Source organism: Barbus barbus, assembly GCF_936440315.1.
Source record: "Barbus barbus genome assembly, chromosome: 21".
Classification (NCBI taxonomy): domain Eukaryota; kingdom Metazoa; phylum Chordata; class Actinopteri; order Cypriniformes; family Cyprinidae; genus Barbus; species Barbus barbus.
Window position 1 is genome coordinate 22,693,521 of NC_136749.1, and position 23,424 is coordinate 22,716,944.

At 38.6% G+C, this 23,424-nt stretch overlaps 1 protein-coding gene across 1 annotated transcript in view; it reads left to right on the plus strand.

The window, feature by feature from the left end:
- The window catches only part of tsnare1 (T-SNARE Domain Containing 1), a 142,061-nt gene that overhangs the window by 60,432 nt on the left and 58,205 nt on the right, over positions 1 to 23,424 (plus strand). The window contains exons 5-8 of the mRNA XM_079444937.1: positions 7,909 to 7,999; positions 8,216 to 8,290; positions 9,190 to 9,246; positions 14,693 to 14,848. Of these exons, the coding sequence (XP_079301063.1) occupies positions 7,909 to 7,999; positions 8,216 to 8,290; positions 9,190 to 9,246; positions 14,693 to 14,848 (379 nt within the window). The remainder of the gene's footprint in view (positions 1 to 7,908; positions 8,000 to 8,215; positions 8,291 to 9,189; positions 9,247 to 14,692; positions 14,849 to 23,424) is intronic.

The window sequence follows — 23,424 nt, forward strand, 5'->3', positions numbered from 1 at the left end:
AAAATCACAGAAAGAGAGATGGGTTTATAGAAGGCAAAAAATAGAACAGTGTTTATTAGATTATGAATGCCTTCATGGTGCAATATGATTCATATAAAGTACAGCATAATAAGGACTTCTTGGTTCACTTGGTCTCGGGCTATATGAACTGGACTGACCTTTTTACTAACAGAGTAGTCATCATAAATGTGGTCTCATAATTTTTTACTGCAGTGCTAACAGTGCCCAATATAAAGAAGTGCAGTAATGTGCATGTGCAACAACGTTCTCTTTTAAACCATATATACTGTGTGTGTGTGTGTGTGTGTGGGGGTGTGGGTGGGGGTGGGGGGGGGGGGGGGGGGTACAGGGGCAGCTGTGCAGGGAGGAAGTGATGTGAGAAATGCAATGAAACACCTTACGAAAAAGAAACATTGTGTTCCTTACACGGCTGTCTAAAACTAAATAAAAACTCACAAAAGTAAATACCCTCTAGACTGCACGCAGCATGACCTCAGTACATCACACATCTGAGGGAGAGAAGTAGCTTTTGAGTCACTTTTACAAGTATCTTTGTGTTACATTCTGACCTCCAGGTATCCAGTCAGGATTTGAAATTAGATTCTATCTTTCAGCTTATGCAAGGCAGGTTGGAGCTACAAAGTTTTGTCCATTAAGTTGTGTGAGGTATTGCAGAGCTGTACAGAGGGAGAAATTGGGGCAAGTTGTCACACTTTTTACTCCAGTCAATATTTTTCAGGGTAGAATTTTAGAATTTAATTTTTTTTTTCTTTTTGTATACATACCTTAGTCTTGAATTAATTTTTTCAATTCATGTTTAGCTTATGTGACCATATGCCCTGAAACAGGGCTATTAGGCCTATATGATTTTCATTAGAATTGAAACATTTAATTCATGAAGTGATTGTTGTGGCATTTTTTTTTTTTATTATAATCAACAAACTTTTTACAAACATGTGACAAATTGCCCCTACTAGACATTTATCTCTAAATCAAAAACACATCGCCCCTCTCTACACCCTCTCAACTGCTCAACCCCTGCTTGCTCCTCAAGTTGACTTTTGAGACTTTGGAGGCGGGGATCAAATGTCAGATGTCTCCGCTCCTGTGACTGATCATTTTCAACACATACCGCTTGTTAAGTCATGACCTTAGGAATATTTATTTATTTTTTAATACAATAATTAATCACGTATAAACAACAATGCAACACCAATACATATTTGGATTAAAATATAAAAAAAGGTATGAAACATAAGGAATAGTCTAGTCATTTCAATAATTGAGAATCAATTTAGAATACTATAAATCCCTTTTTGACCATTATTTATTCATATTACACATTTAACCCTTTGGGGTCTGAGGGTGTTTTGGGGGCCTGGAGAAGTTTTGACATGGCCTGATATTTGTGCTTTTTTCAGTTGCTTATAAACATATAAATGGTTAAAGTCTAATAACACTGTAAACGGCACAAACTGGGCTACAATAATATGTTAGGCGAGCTTTTAAAAACATCACGGCGTCAGACATCAATAAATGATTGCTAAATGATTTTCATAGAAGACATGCTGTCTGGCTATCTGAGAATTGCATTGATAAGTTTTGGGATCAATATTTGTTTCGGTAGTATTGCAGCACATAATGAGGATTTTAGAACCTTTTTGCGGTTTCCTTCTCCAGGTACATTTAGGGTACGTTTACATGACACTGCTTTCAACTAACTTTCAACTTTTTTTTTTTTTTAAATGCGTTTGGGCTAATCATTTAGACCAGTGGTTCCCAAACATGTCCTGGAAGCCCCCCAGTGCAGAAATGCTCCCTTGTGAGGATGGTTTTCTGCGTGCATCTTGTTTTTATGTGCGTGAGATTTGACACAATTTAAACGCCATATTATTCTGACTTTGCTATGACAATCTGGTGCTTCTGAATCAGCTACTGTAAGTAGGCCTATGTTCTGTTTTTAGTTTAAGTATTTGCTACTGACTTCAATTGCGGAGTTTTGCGTGTCGTGTGTGCGTGCGTGTGCAGAAAGAGAAAAAGAGACAGGGTCACATCACAGTGGAGTCTTATAATCACAATTTGTGTGCAAACAGATACAAGCGTCATCACTGTGTCTGTCACACGATTCTGTTCCCGTTTCGGGCTTGAACTGATGGTAAAACTAAGGACATTATTAACTGTCTTTTACATTTATTTTTAAAGATGAAGCTCGCGATTATGGAAAGGGGTGTTACATTTCCGACGAGTGCTTGTGGTGTTTGGCCAATCACAATGCACTGGGTCAGTTGGCCAATCAGAGCAGACTGCACTTGTCGGAAGGAGGGACTTTGTAGAAAAAGAGACGTTTGAGAGAGGCGGGGCATAGAGGACCTAGAATAATGTGCAGTATTTGAAAAATAATGTTTTTTGAACATTAAAGCATGTCAACATATTATGTTATACCAAATACACAAAATCATGATCTTTAAAAAAGCATCATTTGACCCCTGAACTGAAAAAAGCACAAATGTCAGGGCATGTAGAAAGTTCTCCAGGCCCCCAAAACACCCTCAGACCCCAGAGGGTTAAGAGTGTAAGTAAACATCTGAAGGTTTTCCATGGCTTCTAATGGTGTCATTACAATCTCTTTCTGTGTCTGTGTGTTTGGCCTTGGCCTCCTCATTTTCCATCTTCTCATAGATTCACTCAACGATCTACTGTAGCAACCCGCCTCAGCTGTAGCAGTGGCTCAATCTATGCGTTCAGTCCTCCAGGGCTTCAGGTTGAATATGGCCAGTCAAAGCAGAGGAAGATTCAGATTCTCCTCCGCTGACTCGACAGACACGAAACATGCTAAATGCGGACCATGACTAAACAGCGTTTGGGGAAATAAACTGCTGGGTTTTGAATATGTGGGATGAGTAATAACAGAACTTTTACACCGGTGCGTGGCGACCCTTGAGATTGTGTAGACCATATTGAGTTTCACATGTTGCCGTTGAGGGAACACAGGAAGCTGTAATTGAGGGCGTATTGAAGGTGTTCAGTGGATCACAGTGTGCAATATAATGAGGTTGAGTCATGGACATTTCAAAGGGCTTTATTTGTACAACTGCCGTGACTAAACCAAGGCATTATTGTTGAGTTATAAAACGATTTATAGCAGTTACATTTTTATTTATCACAGACAGCAAAAAATGTCTCTCACCACAGGTTTATTTCCTGTTGTTTTTTTTTTTTTGTGCTAATGGGATTTTCTACCCTCCTCCGATTAGTTTTAAAAGAGTAAAGTAAGTCTTCTGTGGTCTGGCCTTGTCCTTCTGGTCTTTTTTCTTTTTCCCCTTGTCTTTTCTGCCTCTGTTTCTTTGTCGAATATCCTTCAGTTCTTTCAGTCAACTGCATTTCACTGAGGATATTTATGTTCTGTTATCTCGGGCACCAGGTTAACTACCGCTAATGTGACATTGGCAATGGCATAACACGTATGCAAATTATGCCACGCTGACCTCTTGTCTATGCCTCAGACAGTGTTGTGTCGGTGCATCTGATGCTTGAGATTTTCAAATTGTCGGCTTCTTAAAGGTATAGTTCACCAAAATCTGTCATTATTGACTCACCATGTGATTCCAGATTTGAATGAAATTACGTTTTTCATGTTTTTTCCCCATATAATTCCAATGAACAGGGAGCTGAATCCGGTTTTACAGTGTAGGTAAAGATGAAAAATTATGCTTTAATGCTTCCAATTCATTGTAATTGCATGAAAAATAAAGACCTGTGCAGTATTCAGAATTTCCTCTTTTGTAAGTTTTACGGGTTTGGAATGATATGAGGTGTGAATATGAATTTTCATTTCGAGTGAACTATTATTTTAATACTCGGACTGTCTGCCGAGTTTATAGAGAAGTGATGACCTGTCAGCGATGGCTATATCAGCTATTAATTCACCACTCCTGGGAATGACCCAACTAGGCACTATCAACCGTGCCCTAAAATCCAACATCAACCTGCACTGCCCTCCAAAAGTTTGGAAACACCCCTGGCAAAGTGTGGTTTTGGACGATATCAGCATAAATCCTTATAATTTTTTGGTGCAAATACATTAAAGCAACTTTACATTATCATTGAAGACCAGCAATAAAACATAATAATGCAATATACAGTATAGATGTCAAAGTCAGACATGCCCCTTTGCCAGCTGTGATGGCTGGTTACTGGTTTAAACTTGGCCCAGGTTTTTAGAAGATGTTTGGGTCCGCACACCTTAATACTGTAGCTTCAACAACTGATTGCCATTTCAAAGTCAATGTTTGAATAAACTGACAGCTCGGATGCCCAGATTATTCAGAGCTGTAATAGCTGCTAATGGTGGATATTTTGATGAATCAAAACTTTTAGTTTTTTCTATGTATAAACTGTTTATGTAATAAAATATGTTTTCATAGTTTGTGTTGTCCCTTATCAGTGCAAAATTATCACAAATTAAAAAGGATTCATGCCAATATTGTCCAAAACCCTACTTTTCTAGGGCCTTTCCAAACTTTTGGAGGGCAGTGTATTTAGCAATGTCAGGGTCTTCAAATTAAAAGTACTGGAGGGGATAAAAAAAAAAGTTTTTACAATTTCATTGTAGTACACTTTTAGGCAGGAGAAACTATGCTCTCTCCAAAAATCTCAGCCAGCAATATTAAGTCCATGCATCCAGAACTGTAGAGAAGTGAGTCATTGCTCATGTTCGGCCTTGAAATGGCCTGATCAGGTTAAAAAAGTCCCCAAAGTCAAGCTTTATGGTTGAACTGCTCAGCCACGTTCCCCTATTCTCTGGCGTGTGATTAGAATGTTCAATGTGGACCTCTGGCTTTTTTGTTCACACAGCACAACTGCTGCTGCTGCTACTGTTACAGGTGCTTTTCCGCTCGACTGGTCTCGTTTCTCTCCTGTGGACTGAGAACGACAGTGACATGCCCCCACCCATAACGAATGCACGAGAGATGTTTCTGCCTGACGCCTCTCTCCTCGTTTCCTTCCTCGCTTTTTAAATCAATATTTGAGTGGGAGGTGGGCCCCACGTTTGCCGCCACATATCTCTGGGGAGCAGGAGGCACAAGGAGGTGGTCTTGGTTTGGGTTTTAAAGGAAGGGATCAGACGGAGCAGGGCACAGACACTAAATCAATGGCCTTATCCAAACCCCTCGCTCTGCATGAGGAGAAAGTGGAATTTCTATCAGGAGATTATATTTGTTCACCAGCTTCTGACCCATTGGCCCCTTTTTCCCTTCTATCTTCCATCAGGCTCAGAACTGCAAATAATGTACAGCCAGGCTCAAGATTTTAATGTCTTTAATTCTCTCACTTTTGCCTCCTTTCCAGTCTTTTTCAAGCCATGTTTCCTCCTTTTTCACCCCCATTCCAGAGATGGATTATGACATTGACGTACCCAGGGCATGGATGTCTCAGGGGTTCTTCACATAGGAAGCATTCTAGCGTTAAAAACGGCTAGGCAGAGGAATAGAAGTGAACCAAAGGCGCGTTTATTGGTGCATGAAATCCCATACAGCATTTATCCCACCCCTAGATTGCTTTGATTGGTCAATGGTTTAAAATAGACATTGATTCAATGTGCTACATGTTGCTGTGTTATTTGGCATAAAACAGTACATATTTTAAACATAAGCTTCAAAATAGGGATAGGCAAATTTTGTAATTAAAGATTTGGCTTCCTTTCAATACATGAATGTAAATATGAATCAAATTGCCTGTAGAGTTTCAGTTTGGATCACAATGAAAGGAAGAGGGATTGTTTGTCAATTCAAAGAAATAAGGTAATGCATCTGTCTGTCTACTCTAAATACCTTATAAAACTTCAAGTCTTTTTAAGCTCTAAAACATATTGTCAAGCCAACATTCAAAATTTGAGAAAAAAAAATTTCCACACCTAGTTATGAATTACTCTGAATTTCAGTTCATTTTAAGTTTACTTCCATTTAAATTTTAATTTCATTTTAATTCTGCATCTGGTTTGCTACACCAAATCAAATTCAACTCAGTCTTGGAATTGGTTCTCAATTTAAATCTGAATCACAACCCTGAAATCTAGTAAATATGATCTGTTTCTGTAACCCTTTAGAGCCTCCTGTTGGAAGTTGTGGCCTAATGGTTAGAGAGTCGGACTCGTAATCCAAAGGTTGCGGGTTCGAGTCTCGGGCCGGCAGGGATTGGTGGCCTTCAAGGGCCTTTGGTGCCTTTGCTCAAGGGCACCTCAGTCGTGAATGTGGAGAAGACGAAGTAGATTGTTGTTGACTTCAGGAGAGTACACACTCAGCATGCCCCTCTGACCATCAACGGTGTGACTGTGAAGAGAGTGAGCAGCACCAAGTTCCTGGGTGTGCACATCACAGAGGACCTCTCCTGGACTAAAAACACTGTAGCACTGGCCAAGAAAGCACAGCAGCGTATCTACTTCCTCCGCAAACTTAGAAGAGCCAGAGCCCCGGCCCCCATCACGTGCACCTTCTACAGAGGCACCATCGAGAGCATCCTAACTAGCTGCATCACTGTGTGGTATGGCGGTTGCAACACATCCTGTCGCAAGTCACTTCAACGCATAGTGAGAGCAGCTGAGAAGATCGTTGGTGTCTCTCTCCCCTCCCTCCAGGACATCTACAGCACCCGTCTCACCCGCAAAGCCCTCTGCATTGCAGGTGATCCCACCCACCCGACATCTTCTTCAGTCTACTGCTATCAGGGAGGAGACTGCAGAGTCTCCAGACGAGGACCAGCAGACTGAAGGACAGCTTCATACATCAGGCTGTCAGGAAGCTGAACGCCCTTCCGTCCTTGCCCCCCCTCCCCTCTTTTACCCCATGCAACACTGAACACTGATACTGCGACGCCCCTTCCACCCCCCACCCACTTAAAAACTGTGACCAGCACCTGTCACTTGTGCAGCATTGGACTGGGCACTACCTCACCCATCATTGACTGCAAACTACCTCTTCGGATAGTCTGATAAAAGACTGTTCTCTTGTCACTTTAACAGACTGATAAGCTCTTCTTGCACTACACATATATCTGCACAGTTTTGTTTTATTTAACTGGTTTGCACTATCTATTCTGCCATGTGCCTTATGCCACTTTATCTATCTCTTTTTTTTATTATTTTTCTACAATGTCCTCAGACTGATAAGCTCCTCTTGCACTATATATATATATATACACTCTATACACAGTATATCTGTATAGTTGTATGTACATATGTTTAAACTGTAATTATCTGTATTAGAACGTCTACTGTCAGTGTTTAATGTTTACTGTATGCACCAAGGGTCTGAGAGTAACGCAATTTCAATTCTCTGTATGTATGGGCTGTACATGTGGAAGAATTGACAATAAAGCTGACTTGACTTGGTCTGGAGCCTTATGCAAATGCTAGACAGTACTGTGGATTGGTCTCTTTCTTCCCTTTTATTCATGCAGTCATAAATATCGCCTTCTATAAACCCATTGTATGCAATCTTGATTTATTCTGCTCTATTAATACATTCAGTACAGCAAACCTCGCATTGCACTGTGCTACCTTTCCTGCTTTTGATTTGCTGTCTCTGTACACAACGTCTAATCCTTTGCTTCTCCTCCGGGGCAGCAGATTGACTCCTGCCTGAGCCTAAAGCCTTCCTGACATCATCTGAGCTCTGCAGTCATGACACACAGTCCCTTACTGCACAATGCTGTTCCTCTGTCACACAGTCATTAATATTGATTTACTTAATTGGTTGAGCCTAATCCATCCAATAGTGCTGTAAACCTAGCTCAGATTGGAGAGCATTGCACCTTGGGATAGTTGATGAATCGTTTTGAATCATCTTCTGCGGTTTGTAAAGCATGATTTCCTGTCTTTTCACCCCTCTCGCTCTTCTCCCTCTCTTTCAGACATTCCACTCAGCAGCAAACCAATAAAGTCATAACAAGCACAAGCCAACTTGTTAAACAACTCACTGACATCATCAGCGGGTCTTCACGGGTAAAATAAATCTTCTCTGCATCTCTCATTTTTCTTTCTTTGCTGGAACAATCATCCTTATTGAAGTATAGCCAGTGATGTTGGTTTATATCATGAAGCATTCCACTGGCATTTGTACTGGCAAAAATAAAATGCTGTTACGGTAAAGTTACTGTATGGTGATGTTAAACTGAACCAACGTTAATTTTAAAATCATGCTATTTTGTTTCCTCACAGCAAGACAGGCTCCGTCTGACAAGACTCAAAACAGAGCTATCAGATTCTGTGCAGCGTTATGGAGACCTGCAGAAGGTGGCTTTCCTTTATTTGTCCACAAAAAAAGCAAATGTGATTAGGGCTGTAAGATATTCTGCAACAGATGTTAATCTTGATATGAGAAATAGCTATTAAAATAATGCAAATTGATATTACTCAATTGGTACTTTTTTTTCTTTTAGCTATGAATAAAAATATATTTGTTGTATAAACTATTGTCATATCTTTCACAAACATTACCAAAGAAAGGGCAATGTAACCCATTCAATTAAACTTAATATTTTCTTGTAAAACATACTCCAATAATCTTTGTTAAACCTTTTTTGTTGTTTTATTTACAAATTTATTTATTTATTTATTTTTACAATGTACGTAAAAGGCAAAAGACTAAATGGGATCTATAATATTTAATCAAAAAAAATCAATGGATGAGTAAATAAAAAAATCTTTATGTATTTACGATTATATAGTGCATACTAGATGTTTATTACATATTTTATGTAGTCAAACATTTTTGTTTTTAAGATGTTTTCTAACTAGTTACAATTGCCTCCATCCTCACAAGATAAAATTGTGTATTTTAGTTTCCAGTGACAGTAAACATATGAAATATTAGTTGTCATCATAATATTAGACAGAAATATACCCAAAATAGGTTTTATATCTCAAAAAAAAAAAAATCATAAAGTGAAACAATTGCACTTTTTTTCCTGCAAGAGAAATAACCCTATTGAGCATATGCTGTACAACTGCATCTTGTAAGAAGTTTTAAAATAGTCCTCAGTCTCGTCAACTATGTGTGTGCAGTCCATTCATGCAGCAATAATGTAAACCAGTGAATAAAAGAATCCACTGAACTTCTCTTTAGCTCAGCTGCTGTCACATGTCTGGCTGTATTTGCATATTAATGTAATTTTTTTTTTCTCTTCTGACAGAAAATTGCAGATCGTTCGAGGGCCTTGCTTCCTCCTGCACAAAAGGACAGGAAACAGGTGAGTGGGCTTCAATACCTCAGTCCAGAGAGATTCCACTTCTTCCTCTTTGTTCTTTCATGAGCTCTTCGACATCCCTGTGACAGTAAGATAAAGAGTGTGACTGTGTGTGTGTGATTGCGTGTGGATGAGGAACTCTTTGATGCCCCTCTTTTCTCACCACTTCATTTTCTAGCAGGTCATATATTGACCGAGAGAACTTCATGACACTTAAAAACCTCAGTCCTCATATGAAGTTTGTTTGGAACCACTACGCTTGTGGTACAGAGCGTGCAGCCCTGGCAATTAGAAGGCGGTCAAACATCAGGGCGGCTGGAAGGAATATAGATCCATAAGAAGAGATACATGACCTACATCCTTCATACAAGACACTTCAAAGGAAAAATTAAGCCACAAATTAAAATTCTGTCATCATTAACTCACTCTCATGTCATTATAATGATGCATTTCTTTCAAAAGACGTTTCTTTCTTCCATGGAATATAAAATATTAAAGAATATATTTTCAGATGTTTTCATATAATGAAAGTGATAGGAAACTCAGGATGTTCAGCCATAAAATGACAATCAAAACAAACCAAAAAAAACAAACACAATGTACATTCATATTAACTCTTTCACCACCATTGACAAGATTTTCCATAATTTATGACAAATATATATTTGTATATTTCAGATTTGTCAAATTATGTTGAGTTAATATGAATATACATTGTTCATATTAACTTTTTCCACCATTGACAAGATTTTTCATAATTTATGACAAATATGTGTGTATGTGTGTATATGTATATACATACATACATATATGGTTGACATGCATGCAAGGTCAAAAAACACTTTCATTGTCTTATAATATGCATGTATATTTACCTTATTGCTCAATGATTCCCAAATGATTTGCTCAACGATTCATTTTTCCAAACCCTTCCTTTGCGTGACGCTAATCTGCAGTGATTGGTCCGATCGGTCTCATTTCTATTTCATCATGCCTGTAATGCCGGATAAAGCAACGTTTGTGAGTGCAGTCAGTGCTGCTTTGTGTACAGCGTTACAAGGGAAACCGCCATTTTTACCGCTCCAAAAGCAGCACTTAGTGGCAAAGAATGAATCTGCATTTTCATTCAGACCAACTGAAAAGACCAACAAGTGGGGGGCAATATGCTAATGTATCATTTTGATGTCAACATGAAACGGCTTGGGATTCGTTAAAACGACTCGTTTCAATGATTCAGAGTCGACTCTTTCTTTTGAGAGACAATAACTTTATACACAGCACACTTTCAGATTTAAAACTTTGCAGGATGTTTTCATTCACTTAGAGCTGTGTTACACACTGCATGAAAGGTAATTTTCAAAAATCCATATGATCAAAATTGCTGTCAGTGGCTGTAAACTTACATAATACATTGGCTGGGAAAGAGTTAAAAGTGGTCCTTATGACTTATGTAGTGTAATCCAAGTCTTCTGAATAGCCAATAGATAATTTTTCTTAAATCTAATAAGGCGCTATTAGGATGTGTCATGTCAGATTTGATGTCAGTGATGATTGATAATGCCACATGTTAAGATGCCATGTTTAAATGGATACAGACACAAATGTATCATTTGACTTGTATGATGAAGTACACAGTCTTTTTTATGGTACTTTTATGGTGCTTTTTTGTCATTTTGGATCCCCATTCACTTTTATATGGAAGACTTCTCTTTTCATGTTCCAGAATGAAGTAGGCCTATGTCTTATAGGTGTGAAGTGATGTGAAAGTGGGAAAATGATGACAGAATTGTCATTTTTGAGTATACCATTCCTTTAACCCCAAATTTCTCCAGAACAAGTGATATCTTAAATTGTATTTCAGTGTGAGAACAAAAAGAAAACATCTTGTGGAGAAGAAACAAGATGGCTTGAAAATGACCACAGATGACAGTCCTAGTGATGTTCACTCTCAATAAAGGAGTTTAATTTGATGAAACGCACTAAAACTGACATCTCCATCACCCCAACTTTTTTTCAGATTCCATCAAACTTCAATTTTCAGTTCATCTGAGTTGGCTCAAGGATGTACTGATGATTGAAAGTGTTGATAGGAATGATAGGAATTGTGTTCAACATTACCTGGAGTACAACAGCAGCTCAGATGTGACTATAGCACATACACGCTCCTGTCTTACAGTCTCAGGTCTGTTACAATCCTCTCTTATGCTATTCCCTTCCCTCCGGTTGCTCTCTAGAGATGCTGCTTTTATGTGAGACTCTGTCACCTGCGGCAATGTCTCTGATCTTCTGTCTCCTTCCACAATCCCCCCTGGAAACACCAGACCAGAGCAATCAAACAGGATGTGTAGTTCTAATATGAATGCCAAGAACACATCCAAAACAAACAACATGTTGAGTTGTTAGTCAAGAGTAAGGCGTTATTAAGGAGTTGTTTGATCTCCAGGTTCTGTCAGAGTCTTTTTTTTCCCCACCTGAGTTCAGAAGAGAACAGGGTTTGTTATCAGCACTGCCAATCTGTAAGATGATTCATGAATGTGACTCACTATTATGAACGGAAAAATCACAGCTTTTATTAAGTACTCATGAAAATCATATGTTTAAATGAATTTCTCAACATCAAGTGTAAGCTCACTTCCCATTGTGTTGAATAAAAATAATAACAATGTGCTGACTGGTATGGGAGTCTGTTTCTATAAATAAGTGATTCATTCATGAATTTATTTGTTATATTTCTTTCTTTCTTTCTTTTAGAAAATTTGACTCTTTGTATCTTAAACTTTATCTGAGGCATAATTACCTGAGGCAGAAATAGGCTTCCATAGCTTGAGTACTAAGACAAAACAGGATACAGATCAATTAACTTTGTTAAAGGAATTTAGCATCTATTTGTTAGATGACTGTCAAATGACTCTCAGCTATGGCTTCCAAACAAAAACCTTAAAATTAAAGTAAAATGTTGTAATTTGTAAAATAAGAAATCTGTAAAATAAGTGTTTTACACTGTTTTTTTTTTCTATAAAACCTTTAAAATTTCTGTAAAATTATTGTTTTTGCATGCCATTTTATTAAATATTAAGATATGTTATGGTAATTTTAAGTTTTTTATTTGGCAGCCATAGCTGCCAGTCATTTGACCTTTTTTTATTTTTATTTTTTTATTTTTTTTACACTGAGGAATTTGACTTAGTGACAAGAGCTTCCAGTGCAAAAGAAAGAACACAAACATATATGATAGAGCAGACATGCATAGAATTATCTATAGGGATTAAGTATAGAACTAATATAAGAAAAACATAAATTAAATAATGCACTATATACAGAAGTAGAAATATAGAGAACATATAATTAATGTAGATATGTTCATTTAAAGTGTACCGTTTATGTAGTTTACAATGTTCAATTTCCAAATGTTATGTATAAATGTGTCCGTTATGATGGACAGTGTATATTTATGATCTTTTTAATTGTTCGGGCTGATTTCATAGCATCCCTCAATATTGGTCAACATACACAAATAATTGTGTTTAACACTAGTGGCGGGTCTGAATTTAGGTCTGAACTAGATTTAGGTCTGAAACTGGTGAGAAAAAGGTGAGAGTCACCACTTCTACAGCAGCAAACCAAACGCTAAGAATTAGAGAAGAAATGTAATTGTGTTTCTCGCTTGTTAAACTTTTTTCTCTTTTGACAAAAGAAAAAAAAAGTTAGAAATATCCTGAGACCTATCATTTCAACAGAAGAGAGGGATCAGGATGCCCTGTCTTTGGATTGATTGGCGGAAAAAATGGCTCCACTGATGTAAATAACTTGCTCTTTGCTATAATTAAACCATCACTCAGCTTCAAACACTCAAGACTGCTGACTTATTTGAACAAACTTGAAAAAAAATGTTAAAGTTACTGCGATATTAGTGAAAGTCTTCAAATCAGAGGTACATTACATAACAGCACTTATCTTCCAGAGAATTTAGATTTCTGAATAAAAATCTTAAACTGGGAATATCCCATCCTGAATGAGTCATGCTGATCCTTTGATTTGGATCTGTTGACTTTATTCTCTTTCTCATACGGAATCACGTATGAACACGTCTTGTCAAAGCTAATTTGATTGTACTGTATGTAGTCTTAATCTTAAATAAGATTTAAATAAGCCTATTTACATTTTTTCAAAATTATGTTGATTATACTTAATTTTAATGAGGTGAAGTTGATTAAAAAGTCAGTTAAATTTAGAATATAATCAACTTTAGACTAAATTTCAGGGCAAATTTTGCAGATCAAAGAATAATTTATGTTGTCCATCTTGTCAGTAGATGAGAAAAACTCCAACTAAAAGCCACTCTATCACCTAATAAACAATTATATCCTCAGTGAGTGAGACGTGATGTTCTCAGAGTGGCATTGTGCTGGACCGAGATGTATTGGATGTGCAATGAATCATCCAACACATTGCAAAAAATAATAGCACGCCTCGGGCCTTTATCGATGTCATGCATATGCAAGTTAAGAAATTAGCAGATCAATGTTTCTCTCTCTAAGTGACCAACTCCCACCTCTTCAACCTTCAGGCTGACAGAGAGAGTTCAACCTAAATGACTAACAAAGGTGGCAGGCGCTTCCTTTGCGATTCTTGTGCTGCAGTATGAGGTGGCGAGTCATTATCATTGTATTATATTCTCCACAGCCGTGAAATGTCAGTGCTTTGCTATTATATAAGATGTTTACAAATGGATCTCAAGGAAAGTTGTCACTTCTAATATAGAAGTTTCACCAAAGTAAGGTCATACGTCTGTAAGCATCTGCAATGCTCTGATCCTCTGATGATATGAGCAGAGGCGGTTCTGGGGTCAGTGAGTATTCAGGGCATTAGCATTGAATCATCCTTTGATTAAATACTACTATGGTACACTTCAAAATGAATGTTAGAATAACTGCGAATAATCATTTTTAATGAAGTAGCTGTCCAGAGATAAACCTACAAAGGTCGACTGACCTTAAGGCCCCGATGTACTTAAAGCGAAACCGAAAAACAAACTGGTGTGGTGTACTTTTAAACAAAATCAGGCCAAAATGAAGTTTGTTTGAAACAAAAAGTTTACTCCAGCTGAGAAACATCTTTAAACTACCATTGTTTTACCATTTACGAGGAAATTTCCTCTGTTCAGCCTGTTGAGGTCAGACATCTGCAAGTAAAAACATGAACACAATGGAGAGCTGCTTTATAGTAGAAATTATAGTAGAAGTTGATATTAAAAGGGACACTGACACTGTTTTTTCGTGTTTACTAAAGCTGTTAAAGCAACTTTACAGTGTGTGTGGGTTTATTTAGCTTATCTATTGATGAAAATGAGCATTGTATGTACTCTTAAAAAGTTGAAGAAATATTATCTCTCTTTTTGTGTGTGTGTGTGTGTGTGTGTGTGTTTGTGTTTGTGTTTGTGTGTGGATAGAGCCTACAGACTCCATTCAGTGAACTGGTTGAGGAGGGGCCATTGTTCGGAGCGGAGGAAAGCGTTGAGGGTGATGGTGAAGCATTCCTGTCAGAGATCAGTGAAGAAGATGTGAAGATCCTGAGGCAGAGAGAAGAAGCACTGCTGCAGATTGAGGTAGGAGCTCAATAGCCACACCCACTGAAGACCTATTTGCATTAATAAGCCACACCAAACCCCTCTTAGCTTCTCATTATTAATGAGCATTTATTTTCCTCATTAGGAGAAATTTCAATGCATATAACCATAAAACATTTTGAAGTCAGTTTGATTTTTTTCAAATCAAAAGGATTTTAAAATGTAATTGATTCCTGTGATGACAAGTCTGAATTTTCAGCAGCCATTACTTCAGTCTTCAGTGTCACATGAGCCTTCAGAAATATTTAATAGCTACAAAAGCATTAGTTTATTTTTTTAGAGCCCTAGAATTTTTTTTTTTTTTTGTCATCTATCCATACAATCATTGGTGCCCCACACTGTCCCTTCATTCCAGATTGTAGACACACTTGAAAAGAACAAACTCTATCATTGGAAAGAACAGCATTGCGTCACTTACATTCCCATACAAACATAACCCTCAAGTCTGCATTCTCTCTGTACTCGCCATCATCTTTAGCAACTGTCTTTTTTTCCAAAGCCTTCAGGGCAATTTTCCTGAGACTCAATAGTTCGGTTTATTCTGCTGTCTAGTCACAAGCACAAAAGCAGAAGGCTTTTCATACACTGCTGAAAAACAGCATCACATTGCTCCATTGAAGTATGTCTCGTCAGTAGCAAAACAGCAGTTTTCCTCCAGATGTGCATTTGCACAGATGCGAACCTGCGAGATGGGGTCATTCTGTTGTTCTTTGACACCCGTTTGGGCCAATTTCAAAGCCATTTGTTTTGGACGTGCACCATGCGCTGGTTGTCTTTTATGCAGGGTGTTAAAATGAAATAAATGTCAGCCCGTCATGATTATTGACAAGGCTAGAGGGAAAGCAAATTGCGCAGATGGCGCATCAAAACAAATGGCTCTTTCTTGTTTGAAAAGTAGGGAGTTGAGAAATGAGAGGGGCCACACATCCTAATGACCGATGACAACCTCGAGAAAGCCTTGAAATGAAGACATATGGCTTTTCCCTCCTGAAGACCTGTCTAAAGTTCATAGACGCTCGCTTGCTAACGCAACTACCGCATCTGGCTAACAGACAGGCATCAAACAATCCCACGTCCTGAAGCCCTCTTAATAAATTCCCATTCATCACACGGACAAAACCTGAAAGGCTCAAACAAAACCGACAGCTTATTTTAGTCACAGAGAAATTGGTGTTTTTTTAGGTGATCAGAAGGGTGATGAGGATGAGTCGATGCTCCGAGAGCTCTGACGCAGTTTCTGGAGATGTCTCTGGCCTCGGGCCCAACCGAGCTGATCATATCTGACAATGTGCTTTTCCTGTCTAGCATCTTCCTGCCTTCCCAACCCCCCAAACCTCCAGCCTGCCCCTGCGCCGCCCCCTCACGCAACTCTGCTCAAGTGAATCACCAGCAATTGCAGCCCTTTCTGAGCCCTACTCTCTCTCTCTCTTTCATCCATCTCTCTCTCCCGTTCACTGTTAGATGGGTTCCCAAGGGAAATGGAGAAGATGGAATGTCTGTTATCCGTGTAAAGTACAATCAGTCCCCCCCCCCTCGTTCTCTCTCTCTCCAAAAGCTGATCTGTCCTCCTGAGTAGTTCGTATTTACTCTGGCGGCTTGTGCATTCAGGCGAACCCTTCTTCGGAGAACTGTGCAAAGGGACGGACACGCACACACAAGCCCAGTAGAGGACAGGGGGCGGTTATTCCACATGCCGGTATGGATTCTCCGTCTTGATTTTCTATGAGGCGACCCACAAGGGTAATGAACTGTACCTCTGGGATGACTAATTAGATTTGGATTCACCCTATATTACAGAGAAGCGATGGACACATTTGAAGGGAGGAGCCAGGCTCCGCCCTCCACCATTTATGACATCAACCCCACACGCACCTCGCTGACACTTTGACACTGGCCAACATTTCATCAAAATGAATTTGGAAAAAAAAGGAAAACATAGGGCATGACAAAGGACAACTTTCGAGGGGAATCTGAATGCAACACCTGGCCCATCCAGGAGAAAAAATACAGACACGTGTCTCCCCTGCAAATTTGTCCAGTGCATCCCTTTTGCCCTTCAGTGAGAAATGGAAGTTAGTGGAGCTACAGTAAATGATGTAAATGGCAGACAAGCACTGCTGTAATCTGCTTGTGAATCTCTAGTCTAGTAAAACTCTTAACTTCAGATTGAAAAGCATCTCCTTATAAGATTCCATGTACATTTTACTAGAGACCAAATCTTCAAGACAGATTTTTTTTAATTGTTTCTCCTGCACAGCAATGAGATTGAATTGAGAGCAAAGTCTTCTGGTTCTCTGATGTTTCCACTCAGAAAACACCCTTATAATGTCTTATTTTGTTCCCAAATGGGTCTCTTTTGGAGTTTCCAAAGGGGGAAGTGGAGGTTTTAGTTTTGACTTGAGTGCTGTGCTTCTCATTTCTACTGGAGACGTTACTATAGGTTGTTTAAAAATAATTTTAGTTGAATAATTTTAGTTATTTCAAAAAAGAAGACCTTAAATCTTCACTTAAAAGTTTCATTTAAAGTTTGTATGTTTAGGTTTTCATCTAATATTATATAAATCCAAAAATATATTTAAATATTATGATTTCTAACTTAAAGTATTTATGCCAATACCAGGATATAAAATCATATTGAAATAAGATTGTGGTTGTACTTCCAAATCCATTTATTTGTAACCAAACTAAATGCTTAAAGAGTTACTCCACCCAAAAATTAAAATGTTGTCATTAAACACTTACCCTGATGTCGTTCCAAACCTGTAAAAGCTTGATCGTCTTCGGAAGACAATTTAAGATATTTTGGATGAAAATCGGGAGGCTTGTCATTGGCCAATTGACTGCCAAGTAAATAACACTGTCAAGGCCCAGAAAAGTATGAAAGACAAAATAGTCCATCTGCCATCAGTGGTTCAACCATAACGTTATGAAGCTACGAGAATACTTTTTGTACGCAAAGAAAACAAAAATAATGACTTTATTCAACAATTAATCTCCTCCGCGTCATCGTAACGCCATTTTAGAGAATATCCACTGGATGCAAACTGCGTATGCTGTTCTGTGTCAGCCGCACCACATGGATACGCTGTTTTCATTCAAATCAAAATGTAAATAAATGTAGAAGACGTATCCGTGTGGTGCGGCTGACACAGAACAGACTACATAGTTTGCGTCCAGCGGATATTCTCCAAAATGGTGCCACGCTGACTCTCGGAGACATGGAGGTGACGAATTGTTCAATAAAGTCGTTATTTTGGTTTTCTTTGCATACAAAAAGTATTTTCGTAGCTTCATAACGTTATGGTTGAACCACTGATGGCAGATGGACTGTTTTGGCGATGTCTTTCATACTTTTCTGGACCTTGACAGTGTTATTTACTTGGCAGTCAATGGGGCAGTAACAAGCCTCCCGGTTTTCATCCAAAATATCTTAAATTGTGTTCTGAAGATGAACAAAGCTTTTACGGGTTTGGAACGACATCAGGGTAAGTGATTAATGACAAAATTTAAATTTTGGGGTAGAGTAACCCTTTAATGAAGCCTTTTAAAATAGGAAGAAATTACCATTTGTTTTCTTTATGGGCACAATGCATATCTAAGGTGTTTGTGAGTGTCTGGGCATGTAACTGTATGTACAGTATGTATGAGCACATGATGTTATCATGTGTTGCTGTACTTTGTTCTTGTGCCTTGCACATGTTTTTTTGATGGTGGCCAGTCAGAGTACATTGCATGCTTATCTACTTTGATGCATCGAGGCAAAGACGTTGTTATTCTTAAGAAACAAGCTGACCCTTGAGAGAACAACGACTCTGTGCGGGTGCTCTCTTTCTCTCTCTCTGTCTCTCTCTCTTTCTTGCACTTTCTTGCTCTCTCTCCCCCTCTTGCTCGCTCTGTTAACCCATAGCTCTGAGCTTGGAGAGACCAAAGCCCTTACAACACATTTTGTCACTTCCATATAGATGTATAATTGGGAATCAAGAACTATGTTATTAAAAACTGGTAAACCAGCAAAAAACCTTGAGCAACCAGTTTGATTCCCAAACAAATGACTTTTCAGAGAATCAAAAATCCATTAGAGCTGTTACTGAATTAATCAGACTCGCTTACTGAACTGCTAGTCATTCATTTAGGCATGTCCGACTGCCGTAACAACATACTATACATAATGCAAATTGCCTAATAAGTCTAAAACATGGAAAATCATTTGCAAACACTCTGTAAAGCATGGAGATTTCACTACATAGTGACTTCTAAACAGCATTTAATACTTGAGTATGCCCATAATGTGCTATTATTTCAGGAGCTCTGGTTTCTCGACATTGATACTTTTTTATTTACAAAACAATATTGTAATTTTTTTTAATATCTGGGAAAAGTTAGCACTGTAGTTCGAAGTATGCTCATTTTCTACATTATGGAAAACTCTACAGTATAGTTCTACATTATACTAAAATGTAATTTTAATGTCATTTTAGTTCGAGCAAATTGACTAAAATGAATGAAAGATGACAAAATGAGAGGAAATGTAAAGGATAGACTTTTTCTCAGTTGTCACACACTAAAAGGCTTTTACGACCAAACTAAGAGGCTCTTTCTGGTTTTACATTTGCTGTATTGATTTGTTTTTTTGAAAGTAATTTCTATCCTTTTTTAAACATTAATATGTCTTGTTGTCTTTAGTGTTTGCCATTGGCTTTATTGTGCATCCCTGTGATACGCCTCTGATTATTTTTTGTTGTTGTTTTTGTGTCACAATCAATAGCAAGTGCTGTTGAGCAACTCATATTCCAGTCCTCATCTAAAACACGACATACACAACACTCCCCCTACCATCTCTTTTTTTCCCCCTGTGGATAAGATGCACACACACATACTTTGTGCCCTAAGACTGTGTGCTTTGAGTTTTGAGGTCCTTGGACTGTGACGGAAAGGAAACATTTGATTTTACATTATAAACCGTTTATTCAGCAAGGGCAAAAAAGAGACGTTTCACGCTTAAGCCCTCAGCAGGCTGCGCACGGAAATGTCATCATTTTTTGGGGGCTGTAAGCGTGCGCGTAAATCTGCTTAACAGTTTTTCTGCTGTGGCACTGACACCGCGTCCTGTTGCCCGTTGCCTTTGGGCCGGGGGTGTGGGGTGATGTGGGGAGAATCTCATATCAGCGTTAAACACATTTATCTAAGAGAGTGAGAGAAAAAAAGAGAGGCAGGGGAGAAGGGTGGTGGCTGGGATTCTGGGAGGAGGATGGAAGGCAGCATTAGGAGTGAAAAAGCAAAGTGTTCCACAGTTCAGTACTGCAGCAGCACATTAAGGAGAGGTTTTTAACCTTTACAGGACTACAGATCCCAAAAGAACACTCTCTGCCAACCTAATGACCTCCAGTAGAAAAGATAAAATTTCTCGGGAACCCGTTGCAAAATAATCAAACATAACCATTCTATAGTGATTTACTGAACATTTAAAGTCAACTTGACACCCCACTGAAAGCTCGTTTTACTTTTGTTGCATTGAATGAGATTAATTGTTGTATTAAATATGGTTTCATATGAAACGGGATATTCAAGGCAGCATTTCAGTGTTTTCATAGGGAAAGGGTTGAAATGATACCTATTATTTCTGTGTGTGTGTGTGTGTGTGTGTGTATAAACATAAATGATTAATACAATTTCTAAACATTATTTATATATACAGGTGCATCTAAAAAAAAAAAAAATCGTGAAAAAGTTTTTTTTTGTAATAGTTCAAAAAGTGAAACTTTCATATATTCTAGATTCATTACATGTAAAGTAAAATATATCTTTTTTTTTTTTTGATGATTAGAGCTTACAGCTCATAAAAGTAAAAAATCCAGTATCTCAAAATATAAGAATATTTCCTAAGATCAATAATAAAAAAAAGGATTTGCAAAACAGAAAAGTTTAATTTCCTTAAAGTATGTTCATTTCTGCACTCGATACTTGGTCGGGGCTCCTTTAGCACAAACTCCAGCATCAGTGAGGTAGGACATGGAAGCGATGAGCCTGTCGCTCTGCTGAGGCACTATTGAGCCTTCGGCTCATCTGTATTGTTGGATCGACTGTTTCTCATCTTTCTCTTAAAAATATCCCATAGATTCCATATGAGGTTCAGGTCAGGCATGTTGGCTGGCCAATCAATCACAGTAATATCATGGTCAGCAAACCACTTGGAAGTGGTTTTGGCACTGTGAGCAAGTGTTAAAGTCCTGCTGGAAAAGGAAATCAGCATCTCCATAAAGCTTGTCAGCAGATGGAAGCATAAAGTGCTCCAAAATCTCCTGGTAGATGGCTGCATTGACTTTGGACTTGATAAAACACAATGGACCAACACCAACAGACGTCACGGCATCCCAAATCATCTCTGACTGTGGAAACTTCACACTGGACTTCAAGCAGCTTGGATTCTGTGCCTCTCCATTCTTCCTCCAGACCTTGATTTCCAAATGAAATGCAAAATTTACTTTTATCTGAAAAGAGAACATTGGATCACTGAGCAACAGTGCAGTTCTTTTTCTCCTTAGCCCAGGTGAGATGCTTCTGATGTTTCTGTTTCAGAAGTGGCTTGATAGCCCTTTTACTGAAGACGTCTGAGCGTGGTGACTCTTGATGCACTGACTCCAGCTTCAGTCCACTCCTTGTGAAGCTCTCCCAAGTGTTTGAATCGACTTTGCTTGACAGTATTCTCAAGCTTGCGGTCATCCCTGTTGTTTTTGCATCTTTTCCTACCCAATGTCTTCCTTCCAGTCAACTTTGCATTTAATATGTTTTGATACAGCACTCTGTGAACAGCCACCCCTTTCAGTAATGACCCTCTGTGACTTACCCTCTTTGTGGAGGGTGTCAATGATTGTCTTCTGGACCATTGCCAGTTAGCAGTCTTCCCCGTTATTGTGATTTCAAAGAACAAGAGATACCTGGAATTTATACTGTAGAGATGGTCATTTAATGAAACTCAAATGTAAATATTCTAATATTTTGAGATACTGGATTTTTGACTTTCCTGAGCTGTAAGCTCTAATCTTCTAAATTAAAACAGAAAAACTATTGAAATATTTTACATTACATGTAATGAATCTAGAATATATGAAAGTTTCACTTTATGAAATAAGTTAGAACAATAAATGTGCAGGGCAGTATTCCAACATGATAACGACCCCAAACACACCTCCAAGACGACCACTGCCTTGCTATAGAAGCTGAGGGTAAAGTCTCCAGACCTAAACCGTATTGAGCATCTGTGGGGCATCCTCAAACAGAAGGTGGAGGAGCGCAAGGTCTCTAACATCCACCAGCTCCGTGATGTCGTCCAGTGGCAACCTGTGAAGCTCTGGTGAACTCCATGCCCAAGAGGGTTAAGGCAGTGCTGGAAAATAATGGTGGCCACACAAAATATTGACATTTTGAGCCCAATTTGGACATTTTCACTTACGGGTGTACTCACTTTTGTGGCCATATCAATATCCATATATGGATATGGATATATGTGTGTGTGTGTGTATATATATATATATATATATATATATATATATATATATATATATATATATATATATATATATATATATATATATACACTCACCTAAAGGATTATTAGGAACACCTGTTCAATTTCTCATAATGCAATTATCTAATCAACCAATCACATGGCAGTTACTTCAATGCATTTATGGGTGTGATCCTGGTAAAGACAATCTCCTGAACTCCAAACTGAATGTCAGAATGGGAAAGAAAGGTGATTTAAGCAATTTTGAGCATGGCATGGTTGTTGGTGCCAGACGGTCTGAGTATTTCACAATCTGCTCAGTTACTGGGATTTTCACGCACAACCATTTCTAGGGTTTACAAAGAATGGTGTGAAAAGGGAAAAACATCCAGTACGCGGCAGTCCTGTGGGCGAAAAGGCCTTGTTGATGCTAGAGGTCAGAGGAGAATAGTCCGACTGATTCAAGCTGATAGAAGAGCAACTTTGACTGAAATAACCACTCGTTACAACCGAGGTATGCAGCAAAGCATTTGTGAAGCCACAACACGCACAACCTTGAGGTGGATGGGCTACAACAGCAGAAGACCCCACCGGGTACCACTCATCTCCACTACAAATAGGAAAAAGAGGCTACAATTTGCACAAGCTCACCAAAATTGGACGGTTGAAGACTGGAAAAATGTTGCCTGGTCTGATGAGTCTCGATTTCTGTTGAGACATTCAGATGGTAGAGTCAGAATTTGGCGTAAACAGAATGAGAACATGGATCCATCATGCCTTGTTACACTGTGCAGGCTGGTGGTGGTGGTGTAATGGTGTGGGGGATGTTTTCTTGGCACACTTTAGGCCCCTTAGTGCCAATTGGGCATCGGTTAAATGCCACGGCCTACCTGAGCATTGTTTCTGACCATGTCCATCCCTTAATGACCACCATGTACCCATCCTCTGATGGCTACTTCAAGCAGGATAATGCACCATGTCACAAAGCTCGAATCATTTCAAATTGGTTTCTTGAACATGACAATGAGTTCACTGTACTAAAATGGCCCCC